This window comes from Ascidia mentula, chromosome 6, assembly GCF_947561715.1.
Source record: "Ascidia mentula chromosome 6, kaAscMent1.1, whole genome shotgun sequence".
In the NCBI taxonomy this organism is placed as follows: Eukaryota; Metazoa; Chordata; class Ascidiacea; order Phlebobranchia; family Ascidiidae; genus Ascidia; species Ascidia mentula.
In genome coordinates, this window is record NC_138571.1 from 8,743,167 (window position 1) to 8,766,724 (window position 23,558).

At 35.5% G+C, this 23,558-nt stretch overlaps 3 protein-coding genes across 6 annotated transcripts; 2 read left to right on the plus strand and 1 right to left on the minus strand.

Annotated features, from left to right (window-relative positions):
* Positions 1–99: 99 nt before the first annotated feature.
* Positions 100–10,212, minus strand: LOC145905902 (sodium/hydrogen exchanger 3-like). Of its 4 annotated transcripts, XM_082993223.1 has the most exons (21): positions 10,058–10,212; positions 9,937–9,996; positions 9,291–9,332; positions 8,816–8,911; positions 8,435–8,749; positions 8,191–8,348; positions 7,793–8,049; positions 7,234–7,454; positions 6,742–6,944; positions 6,350–6,439; positions 5,906–5,976; positions 5,615–5,754; positions 5,337–5,439; positions 4,847–4,988; positions 4,341–4,478; positions 4,105–4,165; positions 3,965–4,000; positions 2,850–2,957; positions 2,539–2,625; positions 1,815–1,946; positions 100–1,349 (listed from the first exon to the last, which is right to left on the minus strand). In XM_082993223.1, the coding sequence occupies exons 1-21, from the start codon at positions 10,137–10,139 to the stop codon at positions 1,198–1,200; spliced, it is 2,694 nt and encodes an 897-aa protein (XP_082849349.1). In that variant the 5' UTR covers positions 10,140–10,212; the 3' UTR covers positions 100–1,197. The 4 variants fall into 4 exon arrangements, with proteins under 4 accessions (XP_082849349.1, XP_082849350.1, XP_082849351.1 ...); XM_082993224.1 differs by lacking the exon at positions 3,965–4,000 and having other exon boundaries at positions 101–1,349; XM_082993225.1 differs by lacking the exon at positions 2,539–2,625 and having other exon boundaries at positions 101–1,349.
* Positions 10,213–16,042: 5,830 nt separating this feature from the next.
* LOC145905566 (transcription factor CP2-like) lies at positions 16,043–18,580 on the plus strand. Its single transcript, XM_082992801.1, has 2 exons — positions 16,043–16,172; positions 16,460–18,580. Exon 2 carries the CDS (start codon positions 16,505–16,507, stop codon positions 18,077–18,079), a length of 1,575 nt encoding a protein of 524 aa, XP_082848927.1. The 5' UTR covers positions 16,043–16,172; positions 16,460–16,504; the 3' UTR covers positions 18,080–18,580.
* A 2,805-nt stretch (positions 18,581–21,385) lies between these two features.
* Positions 21,386–23,470, plus strand: LOC145906073 (alpha-L-iduronidase-like). Its single transcript, XM_082993453.1, has one exon. It carries the CDS (start codon positions 21,404–21,406, stop codon positions 23,312–23,314), a length of 1,911 nt encoding a protein of 636 aa, XP_082849579.1. The 5' UTR covers positions 21,386–21,403; the 3' UTR covers positions 23,315–23,470.
* Positions 23,471–23,558: the final 88 nt, after the last annotated feature.

Sequence of the window (23,558 nt, forward strand, 5' to 3'; positions counted from 1 at the left end):
TTTTCTGCACTCTTTGATATTTGTATGACAAAAGATTAAACCTAAAAATGATGTGAAATTCAAAACAATAATTTTCAAACTTTTTTGGGTAGTTTGAGACTGTACAATTTATTGTTTTTCTAGCGCAATCATACAATGGTACTGTTATCAGCAGTGGTTTCTCACAATGACCCACACATTCATAAACCGGCAGTTGTAAGACAAAAATGCATAGCAGACGACATTTAAACAAAAATATGTGTTTTTGTTCTATTTGTATGGAACAAATAAAGAATCCCATCACTTCCAGCATTTGACAAAGAACAATGATTAATTGTTAATCGCAGTCTTTTTGAAAAAATACAAGGAACCCTACAGTTACTACTGACAATCGAATAAGATTTATTGGCACTAAAGTTTTTGCAACATCCCTTTAACTTCTTCACTTTAAATGCCATGTTATTACAACAAAATGACAATGATGGTTTTTTTGTCAGTCATATGAGGTTGTGCAGTAAAAAATCATGTTTTTTGTGTGTGATTTTGCAGCACATTTTGCAGATGCTAATTTACAAATATTTAAACTGGATAAAAAACTTATTTAATCAAATAAAAGCTATTAACTGCCATCATGCATAGAGATACTTTAAAGTTAAAAATGGATGAACACCACAGAAATCAAACACTACAAAATATCCTCTCAAACAAATCAGTAATAAATATGTGAAGAGTCTAAAGCATTGGAATTAAATAACACCAGTAGATGGGGCCTATAATTAGGAACATTAATTATAAGTGCACAAAATTCTGCAAGAAGAAAAATTCACCTATTGCAGTTTTTCCATCACTACAAAACATGAACGTTGCCATTCAACTCGTGGGGCAGATGATAAATTAAACAATTCCATTAGATTGTTGCGAAAGTTTATGACTATTTGTCCACACAGGGCAGATCACACCCATGCAACTAAACTGCACAATATTGTCCCCTTCATCAGAGTAAGATGGTGGGTTAAAAACGATTTTCGGACTTCATATGAAAACTTTTTTCTTTGCTTGTTTGCAGAAAGCAAAGCTTAAAGTGTGTGTAAAACGCCCGCTGTAATGGTAATGTGAAGAGCCACCTGTGGCGTTTTCCAACAACAAAGAACTTGTGTATGGTGCAAAACCCTGGACTTTGAACAGAAAAGTTTTTGTGTGCTACTGTGCTCAATTCCATTAAACCCTGTCCTCAGGTATATTTTCCCAATCATTTTCATCCAACACAAAGGTTTTTGAGGGAGTAGTGACCAAAACTGAAGGTATTTCATCCTTGTGTGGACTTTCGGGTGGTGTTTCAGAACTTCGGGGCCAAAGGGCAAAATCTTTTCCTAATAAAGACAATATTTCAAAAAATAAACAAAATTAGGTAGGTTTTTTGCTAATTGGCCAGCGGTAGGTTTCAAATTATTTGTTTAGGTTATTCATATAACATGGAAGTGTAATACAATTTACCCAGTTGCTTGTGACAATTTGATGGCATAAATGTGAATTTACAAAATACCTAAAGCTAAATTTTCCAACATGATATGTCATTAGTTAACAGCTGCATGTGTGGTGCAAAATGTCACAACAGAAAACAATGTATGCTTCAGTATCAGTACTATGCAACTAATACATCTTCAGACAGTAATGAAGTTTTGAATATTTTTTTAACTTGGAAAGTAAACTTTGCTTAGCGTTTAATCCACCAGCAATAAATAAAACCTTCACAACCCATCACTACATCAGTACAAGTAGCTGACATACAATTGAAATGATTTTGTTATGTAGTTATGCTTTATCAGGATTAGTACCTGAATCATGACTTGTTGCATGTGGGTCACACACAGCTGCTTCAGTGCTGTTGCCTGTTTTCCATGGCAACTCATGGTCAAGTGCAACTCTATCATCCACTTGTGTGTCTTCTGTTGGTTCCGATGTTAGCTCTGAAAATAGGGCAGTTCACTTAAATGAGAAAATTAACCTTTCAAGAGAAATTAAATAAAACCAAATAATTCTTTTATAATGTTTTAATATAACAAAATGTGGGTTAACATGTAACGTATTTTTTTAATATGATGAACATGTGGAAGTTAATCACAAGCAGGAACATAAATAAACCACAAACGGAAACCAATTTCTGAATTTAATAAAATTAATGTACAAGCTCCTTTCATTATGCTGCAAATGTATGAAAATCATTTCTAATATTTATGATAATGTAGGCATTCTACTTAAATATATAATACAATATTTAAAGAGCTAGCTCTGACACAGTTAGAAACCAACAGACAAATAACCTGAAAAATCTCATTTGAATTACCCACTTGACATGATAAAAAGCCACTACATAATGTACTTGAATACTAGGTTTCTACAATATAGGCAGAAGCGTGCTGGATTTTAATAGCACATTTTTGTCGTTTTGCCAACTAGTTTAAAGAAAGCAAGCAAGCAAGTTCATTTTGTGATTTCATCCAACAAAACTAAGAAAAAAGGGACTACAACATATAGCACAGATACGGCAGCTTATCAAACCTGACACAACTTCTTCGGGTAGAGTTTCAAATGAACTCATAAACCCTAGGGGATTTCGAGATACCCTCCATCCATTTTTAATTGCAGCTTTGGAGGAAAAAGGTCAGTGTGAAAAGCATATTTTTGCATGATGGTGTGAAAAGTTGCAATAAATATTTTATGCTTAACACATAGCAGTCAAGCTAAATTTGTATCACTGTGCTATGTTCAATATATATGTATTTCCTTTATCAATAACCCAAGATTTTTATCCTAAAGTTAAAGTAAAGGATGCACATAACTAAAAATTATAGATTGAAATATATTTATACCAGTGCCTCCATTTTTCCCAACAGAAAAGGTGATTCCCTGGTCTTCGTGTGTTGGGTCATATCCAGTTGTCACATCTTCTGCATTTGGATTAACTACATATGATGGTGCTGAACAAGCAAACAAGTGGTTAATATGACAGATTTTAAAATTTTTACCATTTCCTTTTTAAGTGTTTGTGAGATATATATGTTAATCGGAATGAAAGAGACAATTTGTTTTTACATAGATGGTTTTTAATGAGCATGTGAAAGAGTTAAATTTCTTCAAATTTGCTAGAAAGCAAAACTATACTGAAAAGGAAACTACTATGATGTAAATAATCTTTGATGATTCATCTTGCAATAGAGAAAAGTGACACACTACATTGTTGCCTAATCAAATAACAGGAAAGAAGGTACCCACATTACTCAGTATATCAAAACTTTCGCTTTACAAACGCATAGTGCAAAGCATGCTTAAATTATTTAAACAAAAATGTTCTGCCAAAAGCAATCTACTGCAACTAACAGATTAAAAGATAATTTTGACTTGTTTTGATATTTTTCAAATAATTAGACAGCTTTAGGTGTGTCTTCCTTAGCTAAAAAAGTTGGCGAAAAAGCTACTTATATTTTAGCTGAGAAAAAAAAGCATCATCCACCAAGCAATTTTTACTTTTTCACAGAGTTCATACCAAACCAAACCACCGGATTACGTTTACAGCTTGGGGCAATCGCAGTATGTTTTAATTAATAACACAGGGCCTGCCATTATATAAACAAAAATCACTGGCTTGCAACGTATATTAAATAATACCCCTTATTATACGATTGGAAATAATTGCTAAAAAGGCCAATAACATTTCTCTACCTGAGCACTTCCCCCTAACATCACTTCCTTCCAAATTAAAAACCAATTAATTATGTGAGTAAACCTTCCGGTTGTGTTTGGGGGAAATGATGATCTATATTTACTAATGCAATTATCTTCAAAACAAATTCCTCACAAACATGAATAAGTATCAATTTTTTGTGCACCTGGAATCCGGCAAATTATAAAAATTAATTGCATGCAAAGGCAGACTACAGTTATTGCTCCTGGTACAAAGTTCACACATGCCAGTCATAGGTCTTACCCAACAACTTCATATTTTCCTCATCAAGACTGCCAACTAAACAATGGCATGAAGCATATTTTACATAAGACACAAAAACATGGATGCAAAGCTTAACTTATTCATAAAATAAACAAACAGAGTAATTATCAATAAAATACCCTTTTTCATATCTTTGTCACTGGTAGGTTTTGCCAAAGGAGATTTTGAAGAAGTTCTTTGCTGGAAAAACCATTAAATGGTTAAGTAATGATTCATCTTTAAGTTAAGTAAATTTGTATATTGGTTCATTACATTAAGAGCTATAATTTATAGCCATCCCATAATTAATTTAGTCATTAAACAAACCATGCCAAACGTGCACAATTTGTTGGTTATTTTTCAAACGTTCACTTACTTTATGTCGACTGTGCTTATGCTTATAGTGTTTATGTTGTCGTTTCTGGTGAATTTTGTGTCGAATGAGAATTTCCTGTTCTTGTCGTTTTCTAAAGCTGTCCTCATCAATATAACCTCTTCTGTGTCTGGTTGGATCCTATGTTTACATAAAACAAAAAAACAACAAAAATCAACACTGTTTTTCAGATTGGGACATGTCTCCACATTAAGAGTAATTGGTATATTATTGAGTCAGAAAACACGTCTTCCATTGTTTCAAAGCTTAATTCAATTATCAAACATTTTTGCAAGTAAATATACAAATGGTAGGCAGCCTCACAGTAAAGTGGTATTAAAACTGACTGGCATAGAATTATTGATCTTTTGTGCTTAAGTAGTGAGCAGTGTTTTTACTTTAAACCTCTGGGAATAATCCTGGGTATAATCAATACGAAACAGACAAAAATACTAGTGACATATTGAAGTTAAAATCAGTGCATGGCCACTTTGAAAAAAAATACCTACCCTGGTTCTTGGTTTGTACATATTTTGTTCTAGGACGTGATGTACATCAGCATCTTCTGTACTTCGAACAGCAGCTTTTGATTTGTTTTGGACTTCCAGTGCCCTCATATCAATGATTGCATCTGAAACTCCATGCTCACGCCTAAAACATACATATATTGAGACCAGCATTGGTTCAGAGCCTGTGGCATATTTCTCAAACAACTTACATTCTTACATTAAACTGAAACATCATTATAATCATATAAAGATCTTACTTGAAATACCACCAACAAACAATTCAACTAAATACATGTCATAAACTAAACAATTCAAATTCCAGCCGACTATCAGGTTTAAAAACAATTAAAACTATTGAAATATGTATTGATTTTTGTCCCATGGGATTGTGATACCACACATACACTTGAATACAGATGGTTGCTTTGGAGTGTTATGACAGCAGATACATATTTCAGTATGAAGGTTTAAAAATGTAAACACAACTTACACCATGGTATTAAAGGAGGCTTGTGAGTAAGATCTTCTCATTTCATATGGCAATAATAAGTTGGCCATTGTTCCAGTAAGCTTCATTTCTCCGCTACTTCCAGCTTTACAATCACAAATATAAACAATTTGATATAGAAATAAATCACAAATATAAAAATTTGAACAAATGGTTATAACTTTCCGAAGTAAAGTAACATTAAGAGTTTGCTTTCCATTTTAAGGAATTTTGTTTGTACATAATAATTGAAATGGTAATTTAAAATATTCAAAGCCAACCTCTTTCATATTCAGCTGCCAAATCAACAGCTTCTCTCTTGTTAATTCGATGAAAAGTTTCCAGAATTTCCAAGTCACGACATTTGTATGGCTCTCGAATAAACCAACGTGATAAATATTCCGCATTAAATCTCAAAAACCTGCGTTCAAAACCAAAATTATTTCACATTAAATGTTTCAACTTCACAGAACATCAAAGCATTTATCATACAATATAAGTTATTTGAACAAAAATTAACACATCAAACCTATAACTAATAAACATTCAAAGATAAGTAACAAAGGTAGTACTTTTGTGTCCAGTAGTGATGTCCATGATGACCAGTGACATCTTCAATGCCAGTCATTAAATGCTCAATGAGCTGTGTTAAATATAATTTGTAAATTTATAACTATATACACTCATGTTATGTTGCTGCTGGGCACATTGTATTTTACTTATTCTGTTCTTCTGGCACAATTAAATGTAACTTTCATTCACCAACGCTGTATTGGCTTCAGTTTGGCCATTACCCTGAAGAAGCCTAGCTAAATAGCAGGTAAAACGTCGGTGAGTAAAAGTTACTACTAATTGTGAAGACAAGATTAAATAAACTACTATTAACACTTAAGAGCAATGTGATGTTTTCCTACTTACAACATGGGCAAAGAGATCAAATATTTTAGTAAAATCGAAAATATGTCCCAAATTCTGGGATACTGCTTAGTTTAAAAAGCTTAAAAAAGTTTTCCCACCCTCATGTTAACGTCTTCAAACATAGTCTTTCTATGTTTATCAGCTGTCCTTACATTGAGAAGTTCTACAAATGGCCGAATGGTTGAACCCTGTTGATGCAAGCCATGGCTTAAATATTGAAGCACACTTAACACAAAATAAAATTTTAATAAGAGCAATTTTTTCTAATTGAATGATTTGATCACACAAAACTTATCCTTCAATACCCCTTAGTAAGATAATTTAAAAAAAAACAATTTGGCTAACAAAACTTTTTGTCTGGACTTTATATTCTGTGTATTTAAAAAACTACACAATTATTTTCAAGATGTAAGGATGGAAAAAGAGGGTTCAAGAACAGATTAAATCCTAGTTGAGTTCAAAAACCAAGTAAATCACAAATTTTACTGACCTGTACAAAAGATGTGAAGAGTATTGCAACAATACAAGCACATATCATAGTTTTAATTGGTGGAACAAGTTCTGGTGATGTTAGAGACACAAGTGAAAATGCAATGGCCCCACGGAGACCTCCATATGCCATAACAAACTGGTCAACTTTACTTATCCGGTCAATACGGATGCAATTTATTATCCATGTAAGACCAAGAACCCCTGCAATAATGACACACACAAAAAATTACACTCGACTGGTTCTTGCCATTAAATGCAAGTCATGCTCTGATTCAGTCACTGGAAATAGGAGATTTACAACAATTCACCCAACACTTTTAAAATAGTGACAAAAGTTTACATATCCTTATGGTTTCATGCAGCAGTGTTTACCAATGCATTAATTTTGATACAACGTGGAAAGTCATAATGTACAACAAATTTACTTAAATGTCAGTCATAAACTGGGTGTCAAAATGATTAACTGACCAAATACACTATCATAGCTTACCAATAACTCTGTACACAGAAATAAAAAGCAGCGTCCATAAAACAAAGCCAGTATTCCAATACTGCCAAAAATCACTGACGGCAGCAATACCAAGAAGCATAAAAATGATTGTTTCAGCGATGTTGGCCAACATTTTCATTCCATACTTTACTGTAGTATGAGATTTTATGGAAATGTTGTGTTCTACGTATGCACTCATGGTGAAAGCAGCAAACACGATGCTAAACAAAGAGTAGTTACTTGAACATTAAAAAAAAAAAACATTTACATTTGGATCATACAACAGTGTATCAAATGGGAAATCAATGATAAATAATTACCTAAATAACATAAAGAAGCTATCTAAATTCTTGGAATTTATGTTTCAACATAACAGCTGTGGCATTTCCACCAAAATCTGGCAGTGTATTGTAAAAATATTCTGGGAAGTTAACTCAAGGAGATTATGTCAGGTTAGGTATGACAGTCACCACTGGGTAGATGATTGTTAGTAAGGTTAGCATTGTACATTATTGGAACCAATAATTGAGGAAAATCATAAGAAAAACACTATATTTACGCAATGATGCCTGACAAGTGGAATACTTCAGCAGACAAGTAAGCCAGGTAGCACAACACAAAAACAAATGTTGGCTCAATTATACGATTGTGGACAGTGTACTTGGTGATGAATGAACCCAAATATCCAAATACAATTCCTATGAATAAGCCACCAAATGCTACAACAAAAAAAGAGGCAATGGCAGCAACAATGTCAATTGCAATGATGTTGGGTTGTCCAATGTGGATGTAGCCTTCAAACATTTTAAACAGGACCTGTAAATGACAGATTAAACATATTGTTGATGTTAAGTAGACAAAGTGATATCTACAATTCCAAATACTGTGGTTTATTGACATAAGTGCGTATTAAAAAGCACTGCCCACATGATTCCTAAAAAGTAAGAATAAACTTACAACAGCAACTCCATCGTTGAGTAAAGACTCGCCAAATACACAAATGTACAAAACTGTATTGACATGAATTTCCTCAAAAACTGATATGACAGCAACTGGATCAACAGCAGATATTATACTTCCAAATAGCAAGCATTCCAAAATCGTCAGATGAAGCCCTAATTCAAATTTATTTGACAAGAACAAAAATGGCACAATGATTAGCATCAAATAAAGAATATCAGGAGTAATTAAAATATTTCACCTGGTGTGAGACCCCATGAGGAAACAGCAAATAAGGAACCTCCTATGCAAAGAGCATTAAAAATAGTTCCAATTATGGCATAAGTAAGAATTGTTCCAAGGTTATCAAAAAATGGTTCTTTCGGCATGAAGTATCCGGCCTCCATCACAATTGGAGGAAGAATGAAGAGAAAAAATGTGTCAGGATTAAAAAGAAGTTGTTCAATGCGATGATTTGGATCAATTGCATAAGCAATTCCACCAACAATGAGACCAACACATATCAGGATGCAACTTTCAGGAACTCTTCGAACCACTTTGTGAATAAGATGAAATCCTGCATCGTAAAAACCCACAGATTAGCCACCGCATTGTTTGTTTGTTGTTTCACAAATCAACTTACCAAGTTTAGCTAGTCCAGCAAAAATAATCCACATTGAAATTAAGTATGGGTTTGAAACTCTTTCCCAGTTCACATTGGCAACAGGAAACCTGGTCCCTGCTCAAAATCGTGACAACAATCTTGTGAAGTTTGTAAATATTTTTTGGTGGTTGCTGATATTTTTATTTGGTTTAAATTTTTTACTCAACCCAGTAAGTTTAGATCCAAAACATAAATTTCATACCAACAAAAACGTCACAGAGGACCCCCAGCATTAAAGCAATTTTACGGTTCAGTGCACCTACGAAGAACACTATATTCTCTAATATCTAGCTTCTAAAATATTACCAAAAAACATTAAGTATGAACATGTGATCTGATATAAAAGTATCATAGTGGCGGGAGATTTTTGATTTAAAATTCAAAACCATGTTATTCAATTTTTTTTTCACTTGAAATGTTTGAAGTAATAAAACTATATTTTATATACACATACCTGAGGAGTGAGTTGTGTTTCCAGGATGAGATGCATTGGAACCTGGAACAGTTTACAATAAAATTGAAACTTCCAGAAATAAGATATCAAAATTTAAAGTGTCTGAAGTTGGATCACTTACACAGGATTTGCTCTGCATATATAGGTTTGACAAGGTTTTCCAAGTTGACAAGCATAACTACAAATCTAGATTTATACTATTACAAAGCCATAAAAAAATTTTTTGAAAGTGCCAACCTTGGTAATTTACAGAAACATATTTTGAGCTGGTGCACATATTTTTTGTCAGGCAGGATTCACCACATAAACTAACAAAATGACATACATATATATAGTCATTTGTGAAAACTATCTGAATACAAAACAGCACAACATTTCATGCATCATTATTTAGACAAACTAAATCAAATGTGGTGTTAAAAGCTTGCATATAACAATACACTGTATACAAGTGGACAACTGACATATTGACTACTTGTGCAGAATATTCGTAAAAACATTTGTCTGCAAACATGTCGGTAGAAACTTTAAAAATTTCCAATATAAAACTAAAAAATATCTTTTTTTTGCATTAAAATCAATAGACATGACCAAAGTCAAATGTGAATAAAACAAAAAATGCACATTGTTAATGTTATGTTTGTACCTGTCGTAGTTGAAGCTGATCGGGCAACCCGAACATTAACTTGCTTCCATAATACAGTTTCTGCATGAATATTCACAAACTTAGTGTTTTACTTATAATTTAGCACGAATAGGCTACATACCATTATGATGTGGGTAGATATAAGCCAAAATGACAATGCCAACACAAAGAACAAAGAGACAAACAATCCATGATGTTTTCATTGTTGAACTTAGGGTTGCTAACAAATGTCCCAGTGTTCAACGTATCTATTCAATGTCCATGTCATTCCTACAACAAACTAAAAACAAAGATGATTTTACTTAAATCAACTGTCAGTTAATTTTTGCTTGCTAACTGCCATTAACAATACCAAAACGAGAGTAATCCATATTGTGTATATTAGGACAAAACGTGATTGTTTTGTCTTTTTGAAAGCTATTGATGTTATTAACCACCATTCCCTTGTAACCAGCTTTTTGGTGCATATTTTAATTTCTTCGGAACCTTTATGTAATAGTTATACTATACATGCATTGTATCACAAAATATCAACTTAATATATTTCTCGTATCATGACTAATCATTCCGTCGCTGCGATGTCGGTAGCGGAACAGCAAACGTTCTATGCATAGTGCATACCAAACGCATCACACTGCGTAGGCGGTATAGGGTAGTAGTTGCGCCTGCGAGAGCTGCGCTTCTTCTGTGGTCAAATCTTTTTTCGGAATAAATCATGCGGAAAGCTCATTGAGCAATTTGTTGCCACACATCGCCGGTACAATAAGTTTTGATCTTTACGTTCAATTGTTTGCACTATAAACAAACTAAATGCATGATTATTTGCAATGCAATATTATTCGCGACTTTAAAGCACGGACTGCAGAAAACAGCAAAATCATTAAATACATGAAATGTATCTCTGAACTTGGAACCAACTAATGAAATAATTAACATACTACAGCATGTTCGTCAGTGAGTTGCAGGCAGTGCACACTGTTTCCATCTGTAAGATCTCATCAGTGCAGCCGTTGTAGCGACTGTTGGGCAGCGTCCATACACAGTTTCGTTTCTGGTTCGCATGATGCGACCATTTGACCATAGAATACCAAAACATGGAAAGGAAACTCCGAAGAAAGTGCGCCGTCACGCATGAGTAACACTTTACTCAAAATGAAAAATGCATTGGGTTAAATGCGATTTTGGCGTTTTTTAGGGGGCTTAAAAACCTATTAGACCAGGTCCACACTCACGCTTTGCGCCGGCGGATTCTTTGTTTGTTTCATTATACGCCGGCGGACGTACGCTCGGGACATTAAAACAAACAAAGAATCCGCCGGCGCAAAGCGTGAGTGTGGACCCGGCCTTAAATAGAACAAAATTTAAAACTTTTTGAAAGAAACATGAAGTTTAGTCCCTTGTCTTTTGAAATATCGGGATGATTTAGAATAAATCGAGTCGTATCATTTTTTAACGGCGATTTGGGGTAACACTAAAAGCAAAAAAACGGAAAAGCGGGAAAAGGGAAATTTTGTGTATTTCTGAAAGAGGGAAATATAGAATTCAAGAAAAACGGGAAAAGCGTGAAGTTTTCTAACCTGTCTGAATATTGAGTCTACGTGTCAGTGCTTGTGGCTCGGAATACCAAAATGCAGGATGATTCCATTTTCCAGTGGCGCTCTGCAATTGGCATAACATTTTCCCAAATCTTTCCTGCAATTGGCATAACAAAAGCGAAAAACAAACCAACAGTTACTGACATGGAAAAAGGAATGACCAAGTGCCTCAAGAGAGTCAAAACCCATTTTCCTAGACTTGTTTTCTGTACGAATTATATATTAAAGGATGTCGAGAGGTGGTTTAAAAAACATGGTGATGAAGAAGATTATGAAAAGGTCTTAAAATACGACATTACGCGTTTTATTGATTGTGCGTCAAAAACTGATTTCGAAGATGCTTACACAGTGCTTTTAAGTAGTTGGTCGCAATCGTTCAAAAAGTATTTTGACGCAAATTTGCAAAATGATCTCATACAGCACTACTGCAAGTTTGTGACAGAATCGTTTGCAGCGTTTCAACAAGGTGCTGTGACCAACAATATTGCGGAGAGTATGAACCACGTGCTAAAGGCAGTAACAGAACACAAACTTTTTCCAATAGACCTGATTTTGAAACAAGTTCAGGATATACACCACTACGACTTTTTACAGAGCATCAGCTCATGTGGCATATGAATTGCTCAGAATCTAAGGAATATAAAAAAATGACAAGAATTTATTTGATTATTCCAATATTTTTTAGATAAGTATCAACATTTATTTACTGTTTAATGTACATTTGCATAAAAAATGAAAAAGGGTCAGATTTAAATATGGTCAATTAAGCAAAGACAATTTTTGAAAAAAGCAGCGAAATTCGCCACTATCCTATCTGGAGATATGAAACATTTTAATACATACCCAATATAATGACTGCAAAAATGTGACCTCGGAGTCGGACTGTTTTGTTCATAAATACTAGGTTTCTGAATCCCATGACTGCTTTGTAGGCAGATATGCAAATCTAAAACATTACGTCATCACTTGAATGACGTAATTACATATCTTACGTCATCCTTAAGGTTGATGCGATGACGTATTTGCAATTTTTCAGTCAGTACAAGGTGACTTGTAACACACGGTTAAACAGTGTATTATAGCGCGTCATAATTAAAACCATGAACATATTTTTAAAGATTAAGGATGGAACTACTTGAATTTTATTTAAATAAATTTCTGTGGTTACATTAACTTAGAGTTTTTACCCGCTGATAAACGCCAAAATCGCGTTTAACCCAATGCATTTTTCATTTTGCGTTGCTCATGCGTGACGAAAAGAGTTTCCACTCCATGTTTTAGTATTCTATGGCTTGACGAAGTATGAGTAATTGTTTTCAGGGAGTGTCCACCAATCCACCATTGCATCACCAAGCTGTGTGTGCGTGGGTCACAGCCGCCGATGGATGCTCATGCTGGTATGATAAGAAATTATTGCCATCATTCAGGGAGTTTTTGTTGTCCGATGATAAGAACACTTTATCTCACAATGGACAAGAGACTTTTCAATGCCTTTTTCTAACAATATTTCAACAATATAGCCCTTGATCAGGTGACTATTTGTTCATACAGTCATGCGTCCAATCTTTCCCGCCACTCTATTGAATGATCGCAGTTTGTTTGTCGAGGTGTAGAAGGTGTTGCATCACCGCGAACCCAACATTAAACCTGTCCAGAAAGTCCCAATGAGACAACATGCTGCCTGCAGGTCCTGTCAGAACAAAATGAGACCAAAGGCCATGATCTGAGAGACCGAAAACTATGATCTAGGAGAGATCACATTATGATCTGTTGGACCGAAAACCAAGATCTGTTTATTTGTGGAAACAGTCGCAAATATATAGGGATACATCAAAGACGAGAGAGAAACAAAGAGATAATTGCTGCGATTACGCGACAAAGGGGACTTAGAAGAAGTAGCGCAAGTTGAAAGACGTAACGCAAGCGAGCTTTATTAGCTTTAACGAATTACTCCATAGTGAAGGTTCTGCTCTCACAGTCATTCTAACCACCGAAACTTCCTTCCACACGTATCAACAGAATTGGGCTAAACATATATAATAAAAACGCTTTTAAATGTGGAACAACATTCCTGAAAACATTAGAGTACAGTTTAGCTTCGTTACAGCATTGCATTTGCAATTTTCTAATTCCTACGCCTTCAATGCAACTTAAAAAAATTTAAACAAAAGTTTACAAAAATCAGACGAAAGAATACTGTTCGGATCAGCAAAAAATTTTACTGGAAAACCCCATGAATGTCATTGTAGGCAGACTTAAGAAAATACGTTTCCACGAAATGAATTAAAATCGACCACAAAGGACGAGGGACAAAGTGACACAACGGTACTGCTACATTTTTCCCAACGACTCGTGTTCCAACTTTAAAGATTACAACTCAGAAAGGATTATATGCAAGCAATCACTTTCTTGTTACATAATAGAATAAAGAGCATATTGCTCGTTTATGAAATAAAGCTGTCAACATTGCACGATAAATGTTGTACACTTATATTATACCAGTACATTCTCTCAATATGCGACATCAACTCAAAAATACTTCAGACTCTTCGCTGACAATAAAGGCAGCAGGGCTTCTTATAAACATGGGTGGCGACCCCGCCAAAATATCATTTTGGGGTCGTGAAACAAATTGGCTTTTGTGTGCTTATTACAATTCTCGCACTTATTGTTAGCTAAGCGTCGCGTTGTATTTTTTCTTGTAGATAGGGAGGCTTAGAAATTTATTCCTCAAATGGGGTTACGAAGCACAAGTCACCCTCTGTTTCCGAAAAAATCTTGTTTTTTTAACGAGATGCAAACTTTGCACCTCTCCATCTTAACGCAACGTTTTTATATTTTTTTGCAGAAAGTTGCACCGTTTGTTATTCAGAATACAAATTACTGCGAACTTAGTTCAGATTTAGAAAATATGTAACCCAGACTTTTAACTATCGAGCACACATTTAACACATAACGCAAATTATTAGTCAACATTGTTTGTAGATTACTGGCAATTATAAGATAATATTTGATAGCCCTATCGGTTTCGTTATAAGCATGGGTTTGAAAAAATGCACGGACATACAAATTTGTCCAAGGATGCGTGCCTGGAGGAGTATTTTGTGAAGTGAAGTGCAAATATGTTGTGTTTTGTGTGACGTTGGTAAACTCTTTCAATCCATAAAATTCGTTCTGCGTCCCAACGCAGGATCGCGAGCTCAAGTTTGAGAGCCGCCATGTATGGTATAGAATGGATGGTTTATTTGTGTGATACAGCACGTTCATAGTATGAAGCGCTTTTATGACAAAAAATATTTGTGTGTATAAGCTGCAGACAGATGGCCACTGTTTCGACCTAAAAGGTCTCATCAGTGCAGCTGGTGTTACTATCAGACGACTTTGCTGACCAACGGCCAACAATATTTTTATTGGCATACGTTTGTCGTCATACACTTGTGTCACAAAATACACGAAAGAAGTTAAAATTTAAAGTTAATTGCGACAAAGAGAACCTGTCGGATAAAGTCAGTTGTAGTGGGTATCGCTGTAACCAGTATAGCCGTAAACATGCGAGGATGTGGTTTGTGTGACCTTTTCATAAATTTTCTGCCACTGGGTGGAGACTACTAGCTATGTAAATTTACAAAATTCATGCTGAAAACATGTTTACCTTTGCAGTGTCAGGTTGGTCTGGTTGGTGTAGCGGTGTTAACGGTTGTGGCAAGGTCTGTTTTGTTTTTCTTTGAGGGAAATTAACATGTTTGATTTTCAACAATGCACTTAATCAGGTTTAACATTAAAATTTCAGGTCAAAAAAATCGGTTTAAATGATGACAAATTACACTAAAGAAGAATAGAAGATAACACCAGTAAGCAGCCTTTTTGTTTACAAAAGTTGAAATGTAATAACAATTAAGAATGTTGCAAGCTTCTTTGTTTTGTGTATATACCTGGTCTCTTAATAATATTTAACTTGGCATATCATCTCCAAGAAAACTGTGCAAAAAAGTGCATCGTTTGTGTTTGCAGATGTGATTAGGTGTCTTGTTTGTTGTTGAGTGCCTCAGTAGATTGTTTTTATTACGACCTTCTTTGCAAAGTTTACTCTAAGAAATCAATCTGGCTTCCAAAATCACCACAGAGTCTCCCTCTTCCTCGTCCAAAACCTATTTATTGGTTGTACCTTCAGTGGCACCATCCAATAGTGAACAAAGCAAGAGACAGGCTGTTGGGAATTTAATTGCATCTGAGAAAAACACAAGCCAGTTTTTTCATTTTCTTGAAGATGACCAACAGCAAAAAACATTAAAGAGAAAAGTTCCGGGAACCCCCAGTCCATTGTCAGGACAAAGACTTGCACATGTACCTGTCAGACAAAAAGAACAATCTCAGGGTATTGGCCGGATTTACCAAAACCAAGGAGCTGTTGTGCATACAAGCTCACCTCCAAGTAGCAGCAGCAGTTCTGCCTGTTCAGTATCCTCGTACCAGCACAGAATATCATCAGGGGCAACTATTAGTGTAAATTTTCAGCAGGAGCCAGAAGCTGAAAATTCATTTGATCTTACTACTCAAAGTCTTTTGTCATCACTTCCAACAAACACTTCTAATGCAACTGAAGTTTCATCTCCCTCTCCTATTGCAACAGTTCAAACTGGAGTATGTACAAATTTTATGTACACTGTTAAAGTTTGCCAAAGGTGGCTTATTAGTAAATTAGATTCGTTGTTAAAGTTCTTTCTACATACGAAAATACAACAACAAGGCATATTTTACAGCATTGCTAATGTAAAAGGTTCCTTCAATTGATCCAATTGTTTTTGAGTATTTGGCTCATAGTATATATGTTACAAATAACCCACAGAGTTTGATGACTCATATTTTTCTTTTGTCAATCCCTGTAGTTTTATAAATGTTACAAAAATTAATCTATTGTTTTGATTTAGGTACCAGACAAACAAGACTTGACAACGTGGACTAAAATTGATGGCATGGAATCTGATTTGGTCAAAGATTTTGACAATAACTTATCTGGTTTGGGACTAGAACTAGGTGCGAATGCTTACAACATGAGCGAAGTATTAAATTTGCCCATCTTTAAACAAGAAGGCATTGGCCTTCCACCCTTGCAATATATGCTCTGTGCGCCAACATCTCCTGCTACCAAAGTGTATGAAGAAACATTAACTTATTTGAACCAAGCACAGTCTTATGAAATTAAGTTAAAAAAGCTTAGAGATATGCCTGATATGGGAGGTCTAAACTTGGTTAAGAGTCAATTAAGGGTTGTTTTTCATGACCGAAGACTCCAGTATACAGAATATGAACAATTTCAAAGCTGGAAATTTAATCGCCCTGGGGACAGATTACTCAACATTGATCTTCCTATGTCAGTTGGTGTGATACAACCCAAGGAAAATCCAGACCAGGTCAACCTTGTGGAATTTATGTGGGATGTTGACAAAGAAGCATCAGTGTGGATTCAAGTTCACTGTATCAGTACTGAATTTACACCTCGCAAACACGGTGGTGAAAAAGGTGTCCCTTTTCGGATACAAATTGACACATATCTGCTTGATAGCAATGGAGAAATGGACCAGCACATTCATTCTGCAAGCTGTCAAATCAAAGTGTTTAAACCAAAAGGAGCAGATCGAAAGCAAAAAACAGACAAAGACAAAATGGACAGACGTTCTGCGCAAGAAAGATTAAAGTATCAACCATCCTATGATTCAACCTTATTGAGTGAATGTGCTCCAAATTATGCTCAGCCTGAACAATTAGAAGAAATCAAGGAAATACTCATAACACAACCTAGGAACAGATTAATGGACCAGTCCACTGATATATCTGGGCAAAGGGTGGACTTCACAATGTTGCAGCAAACAAACAACAATGCAAGTTATGCTGATAAACGGTGCAGAAGTATTGTAACGTATAATCCTTCTATTGAACCATCAATTCCACCACCACCTCCTTGTATTCCAATCAACAACCCTTCGAACAATTCCCACCAAGAAAGACCTAATAGTGCTCAAACTATGATACAAAAGCAGGAAGTTCTTTGTGGTTATGCCACTGTTTCCCAAACTCAAGAGTGGTTGCAACGAAATCGTTTTGGTAGTTTTGTAAAGACATTTAGTAACTTCACAGGATCTGATCTGCTTACATTATCTCGTGAAGACATTATTCAAATATGCGGGCATGCTGATGGAATCCGTTTGTTTAACGCACTGAGAGCAAAAAATGTTCATCCACGCCTAACATTGTATCTGACGCCTGCAACTATTACAAGTGAAGGTGACCTTTGCATTTACAAGGCTTACTACTTAGAAAGGGCTACAGTTGCAGAGTTGGTCAAGGCAACTAGTGATTGCATCTTTGAAGACCATGAACTATCTTCCCGTACACAAATTTCGAGAATATTGTATCAACCTCCACAATCCTCAATCCATGTGCTAGTGACAAATGAGGTAGTGTCACTGATGAAGGATGAATCATCTTTTAATGTTTCTTTGATAAAAAATGAAGTTTCCTCAAGTTTTCAAATTATATTGAAGCACTAGTGATATTTCGCTTATTTTTGTTGTGATGTTGTTTCACTTAGTGTATAAAGTTCTTCTGTTGCTCTTTGGAAATGTTACATCATTCAAAGAAAACACAATTGTGTATGGTGAAACCACAAGAAGTTTTAACAGTACTTTTACCTAAGTATGTTTTTTGACCCTTGTTTTCTGCCATGTTTAATGCATAAAGGGGCAACACCCCTGCAAACATTTATATCAACAAACTTAAGTTAAGTTTTATTGTGCAGTAGTTGAGTTTTAGCAGTTAAAAACACAATGTATGTAAGTTGTAGAAATACGCTATCGTTAGTGTGTTGAACTATTTAAATTCCTAATTCTGCTAGCTCTTATTCGTACATTCATACTTGGTGACAACGTTGCATTTCAAAAAGTGTCTGTGTTGTGATCCTTGCTTGTATGCTGTTTGCCCACCCATGTGATGCATTTAATGAGACAGTGAAAGCGGTAATTCAAAACAGCTAAAAGAATTGCTAAAGTTGTTTGGCATATTTAATTGTGTTTTTTTTTACTATCCCAGAAAGACATTTTAGTAAATGTTTTTAATTGACAGTGGTCAACATTCGTGCTAGGTCAACCAAATCGACGGTTTTAAAAATCGGGGGATTTGCAGTGAAGAAAATATTATATGCTAAAATCGAACCTGTGATCAAAAGATAATTTTTATTCAGTTATTTGCGGTTCTTAAAATGTGCGTTTAAAGGTACAAGTTGTTTCGTAGCAGGAATTCCCAAGCACATGGCAGAAGACTGATACAGCAAGAATAAATGTCGGTCTGAATTAGAGGAATTACATCTGCACGACTACACGAAAACATGTTGTAACCTAATCCAGCGACCAGTAGTTGTCACGTTGCATTTAACTGAGCTTTATTGGTATAGCGTTATGGAGGGTTGTAACTAAAGTGCACTTCACATCTTTTCATACTCTGTATATCTGTCACACCTAGAAGGCCGTTCCATGAAAATAGTACCTTTGTCAAACCGGTCCTCGGTGCAAAAAGACCCGTGCTTGTTCCAAAGGATCCTGTGCTACTGTGGGAGGACAGGGTTTCGAAAGAAAGATATGTTTTTGTAATTGGGGGTTTTGGCCGCTTGTCTTTGAACGTACTGCACAGCAGCTATATGGCCTACTATAGTTGCATGAAACAAAAGTTGAAATAAAATAATTTGCAAAGTTTGGCACCCTGCCAACGTTTTATGCAATTTGATTTTGGCGGAGTTAAGATACCAAGGATAGAAATAAAGATTTCTGGAAATGGTTTTCATCAATACCAAAGGATGGAACACCCTACATATTCTGTGAAGTAATTCATTTTTATAGGTAACTTTATTGGAACGTTTGATCAAGAAAATAAATGCCAAAGCTAAGAAGTTGCTGTAATATTCGCTGAACTGATAATGAAAACAGTTGTGTTTAAAACATGCACAATTTTGGTTGACAAATTCGTAGCTCCGGCATAGCTCATAATTCACTTTCATGGAATTGAATAATGATGGAATCGGTGTTTAAACCAGATATCCCAACCTTTTTGCACTAAGAACCGGTTTAATCTAGGCATTTTTGCCACGGTTCTAAGGTCTGTACTTGGCACCTTTGACTGATTCAAACTAGGACCCGGCCGCGGTAAAAACGTTCCCCGCAGTTTACCAATCAGACCAAGCAAGGTAGCATATTCCTGAACTTTGCTTTCCAACGTTGTTTTGAGGCGAAGTACAGGTAGTATTTATACCGGGCCCCATTATCTAATCTGGACCGGGACCAGCACAGATTGACGGATATATAAAACAAACATAGATAACGCAAGTATGGAGCAGGAAACTATCCATAGCACTGTATCAGAGAGTCTTGATTAGGATTGTCGCTGCGCGAAGCCTGGCAAGATCATGATTAAGTTTCAACCTGTTTTTGTATAACTGCGTTCATAGCGTATTGGGCTATATACGTCTTGTATATTTGGGGACATGCCCGGCTTCAATTTCGAAAAAAATAATGTCCTCCGAGGACTTTAAAATTATCCAAAGACTTTATAGACGACTCATATGTCGGTCGTATTATGACGCTATAACAGACAATATTGTGTTAATGGGCGTTAATTCCCAGTATAATGCCTGTTGCAAAACAAAAAGTACCATTCTGAAGATTCACAAAACACCGATATTTAGGCCCTACAAATCATAGTTCGTAAGGTAATTTTTCGCTTTGACTTGCAAGCGACCCAAAAATACAGAAAAAATACACGATAATTTTGGTTTAATTAGGCTTACAATGACAACGAAAGGTAATAAACCTGTGGCAGATCTAGTTATATGCACTCATTTATAACCTAATTTAGCACACAACCCAAAGACGCAGACGGAACGAAGTATGCATCAGACGAGTTTTCCCGCATAACTCCCACAGCCTTATCTGGCATCCGACTCGAAGACATGTACCTTTTTTATCGCACCTTGTTGTAAATACCAACTGTATTTAACTCAAACACTCAACTGCACGCGACATGAACTAAATAACTTGCGCTCGCCCACTTGAACAGTATAGTACCAGTCTATTTATTTTCTGGTTCTTGCGCTTGTATGCACGCACGCATGCTCGCTAAAATTCGATCATCACGTGTCATGATTGTTATTATTTGGCTCAGCAGTCACTAACGCTCTTGATCATTTAAATTCAACAGCCGCCTAAAATTGCAATGTTCAGTTTAGTAGCCTTTCGCAAGAACACGCTTGCAAGCAGATTTGGTTCCAGTTACAGCAGCCAAGTGAATTTATTTGTAAGCTCCAAACCTCGTTTGCGTCTAAAGCTTCTACAGCGCCCGGCAACAAAACATGTCCGTTTTAGTGACGAAAATATGGTATCCCTGATGAAGCATATATTCTCAAGTTACTTCAGTCTGCTCTTCCCATGGTTTCATAAAAATAACAATCAAAATCTGCAACAAGGCTCGAACCTACATTATCGAAAGATGAAAAAGATGCATTAAAATGTTGAATAATAACCACAAAACAACAGTATACGTATACTCTGTTCGATGCTGAGGTAAACCTGCATGAATGCAAATGGAAAAGTTAGAAATCAGTTTTCAAATTAAGTTTTTGATAGAGGGCGCTATGAATTAAGTCGTTGCTGGGGGTTCCCCGTGTAGTCACCTGAGTGAGGTTGAAAAGCCAAAGTGTCAACAAATCAAAGTTGAATTTTTCCAAACAATTAAAAGTGACGGACATTAGGTACCTTTAATAGTAGTGTGTTGTAAACGAACGTTTAGTTTTTATGTGATTTTCAGAACTTTAGTAAATTTTTGTTACAATGACAAGTTTTGCGATTGTCCAAGTTGTTGTAGCAGCCACGCTGTTGAATGGACATGTTGCAGAAAACATTGTTATTAAAGTTGACGTTGACGTACTTCACAAAATGGTGCCGTTAGATCATTTTTGGGAGAGTACAGGACTTTGCCCTCCATTGCCTCATAGTAATGCAAGTAGGTTTTTGTTAGAAACAGACATGCAACAAAATTTACTTTTGATTGCTTCCACACCCCACTCAGGAATCAAACAAGTTCGGATACATTGGCTTTTTGAACTGATATCTAAAGATGAAAATGCTTTTAACTTCACAAACTTAGATAACTTGGTGAAGTTTCTTTACACAAATAACCTATATCCTGGTTTTGAACTTATGGGAAACCCATCTGGAATTTTTTCTGATTTTGATAACTTTACCCAAGTGCTGCAATTAAAAACACTTGTGACACAACTTGCTCAGCGGTATATCAAGTTGTTTGGTTTGGACTATGTTGCAAAGTGGAATTTTGAATCCTGGAATGAACCAGATCACAAGGATTTTGACACAGTCAAAATGTCAGTACCTGGCTTTTTGAAATACTATGATGCATGTTCAGAAGGGCTAAAAGAGGTTGATTTTTCATTGGTTTTTGGTGGACCTGGAGGTTCCTGTAAAGACCCATCCTACTCCAAACGCTGTTGGGCATTAATGGCCCATTGTATTAATGGTACAAATTACATAACGGGAGACAAGGGCAGTCGAATAGATTTTATTTCCATTCATAAGAAGGGGGATGGAAAAGCAGAAAATATATTGAATGGAGAGCTCAGCACAATTAAAACATTACACTCAAATTATTCACAGTTGACAAACATACCGATTTACAATGATGAAGCTGATCCATTAGTTGGATGGAATAAACCTGAGTGGTGGAGAGCTGATTCAACCTATGCTGCCCTGATTGTGAAAGTTATTGCCTTGCATCAAAATAAAATTATAGCCAAGCAGAATAACATAAAATACACTCTTCTTAGCAATGACAATGGTTTTCTAAGCTATGCCCCACATTTTTTTACTCAACGGACTTTAAATGCACGCTTTCAAATTAACAATACTGATCCAAAGTATGTTCATTTCATTAAAAAGCCATCACTTATTGTAATGGGTTTACTAGCAAAGCTGGGTGACATGCAGATTGCAATGAACATTAGCTTCAACAGCATGGCCACAGTAGGTGGAATAGCTTCAATCTGTGTGGGTTGTAAAGATCTGGAAGTCTCAACAATACTATACAACAGTCTAGACACAAAACCAATATCAGGGAAAACTATTGTCCAACTCAATTTTTTTAATTTGTCACAAGTTGCAGAAATATTTTATGCCAAAAGGAGAAGTCAACTGCCCAGGGATGTCAAGCTAGTTATGTGTGAAGTGAACAATTGGAAAAGTGACCCACACGCACTCTGGAAAGAAATGGGAAGTCCGGTCTTCCCAACCAATGAGCAACTGAAATTATTGCATGATGTTGAGGGACCGGATTGCTCTGAACCTTTGACAGTTTACTTTGACTCCATAGGAAGTTGTACCAGAGAGATATTATTACCACTGCCAGGCATTATGTTGCACCAAATATGCTGGAAGCCAGCCCACTTTAAAGATGGCCCAGTTGATTTAAAGGCTTTTAAAATTAACAAACAACAAGTTTTGCTCACTTGGAGTGACAGGAACATACAGACTAAATGCATCAAAACTTTTTTGGTGAAGTTTGCCCATGGTCACAACAATTCTCTATTTATAACTATTAACTACAATAAATTGCTTTTTACATCATTTGTATTTATAAGCAATCATACAATTGTGGGGTCATTTAAAGTTCAAGCTGTGGACATATGGGATCGCAAAAGCCAGTTTTCTGAGATTATTTATTTCTACTGACTTTTTCCGTTCTGAAAAAATGAGTGCAATTATTTTTTTTATTTTTTCCTTATATAGATCATCAATTTGTAGCATTTTATACCTTTATATTCATTCAGTATATATGTAATTTGCTGTTTTATATTGTTAGTCAGTGTTGACCCGACAAATATTTTCTAGAAATAAATTGAGACATTTGTGGACACTGCAGCTTGAAAAGATCTGCTGTAAATTCCCAGTTATCTGTAATATATGTTAACTGTTG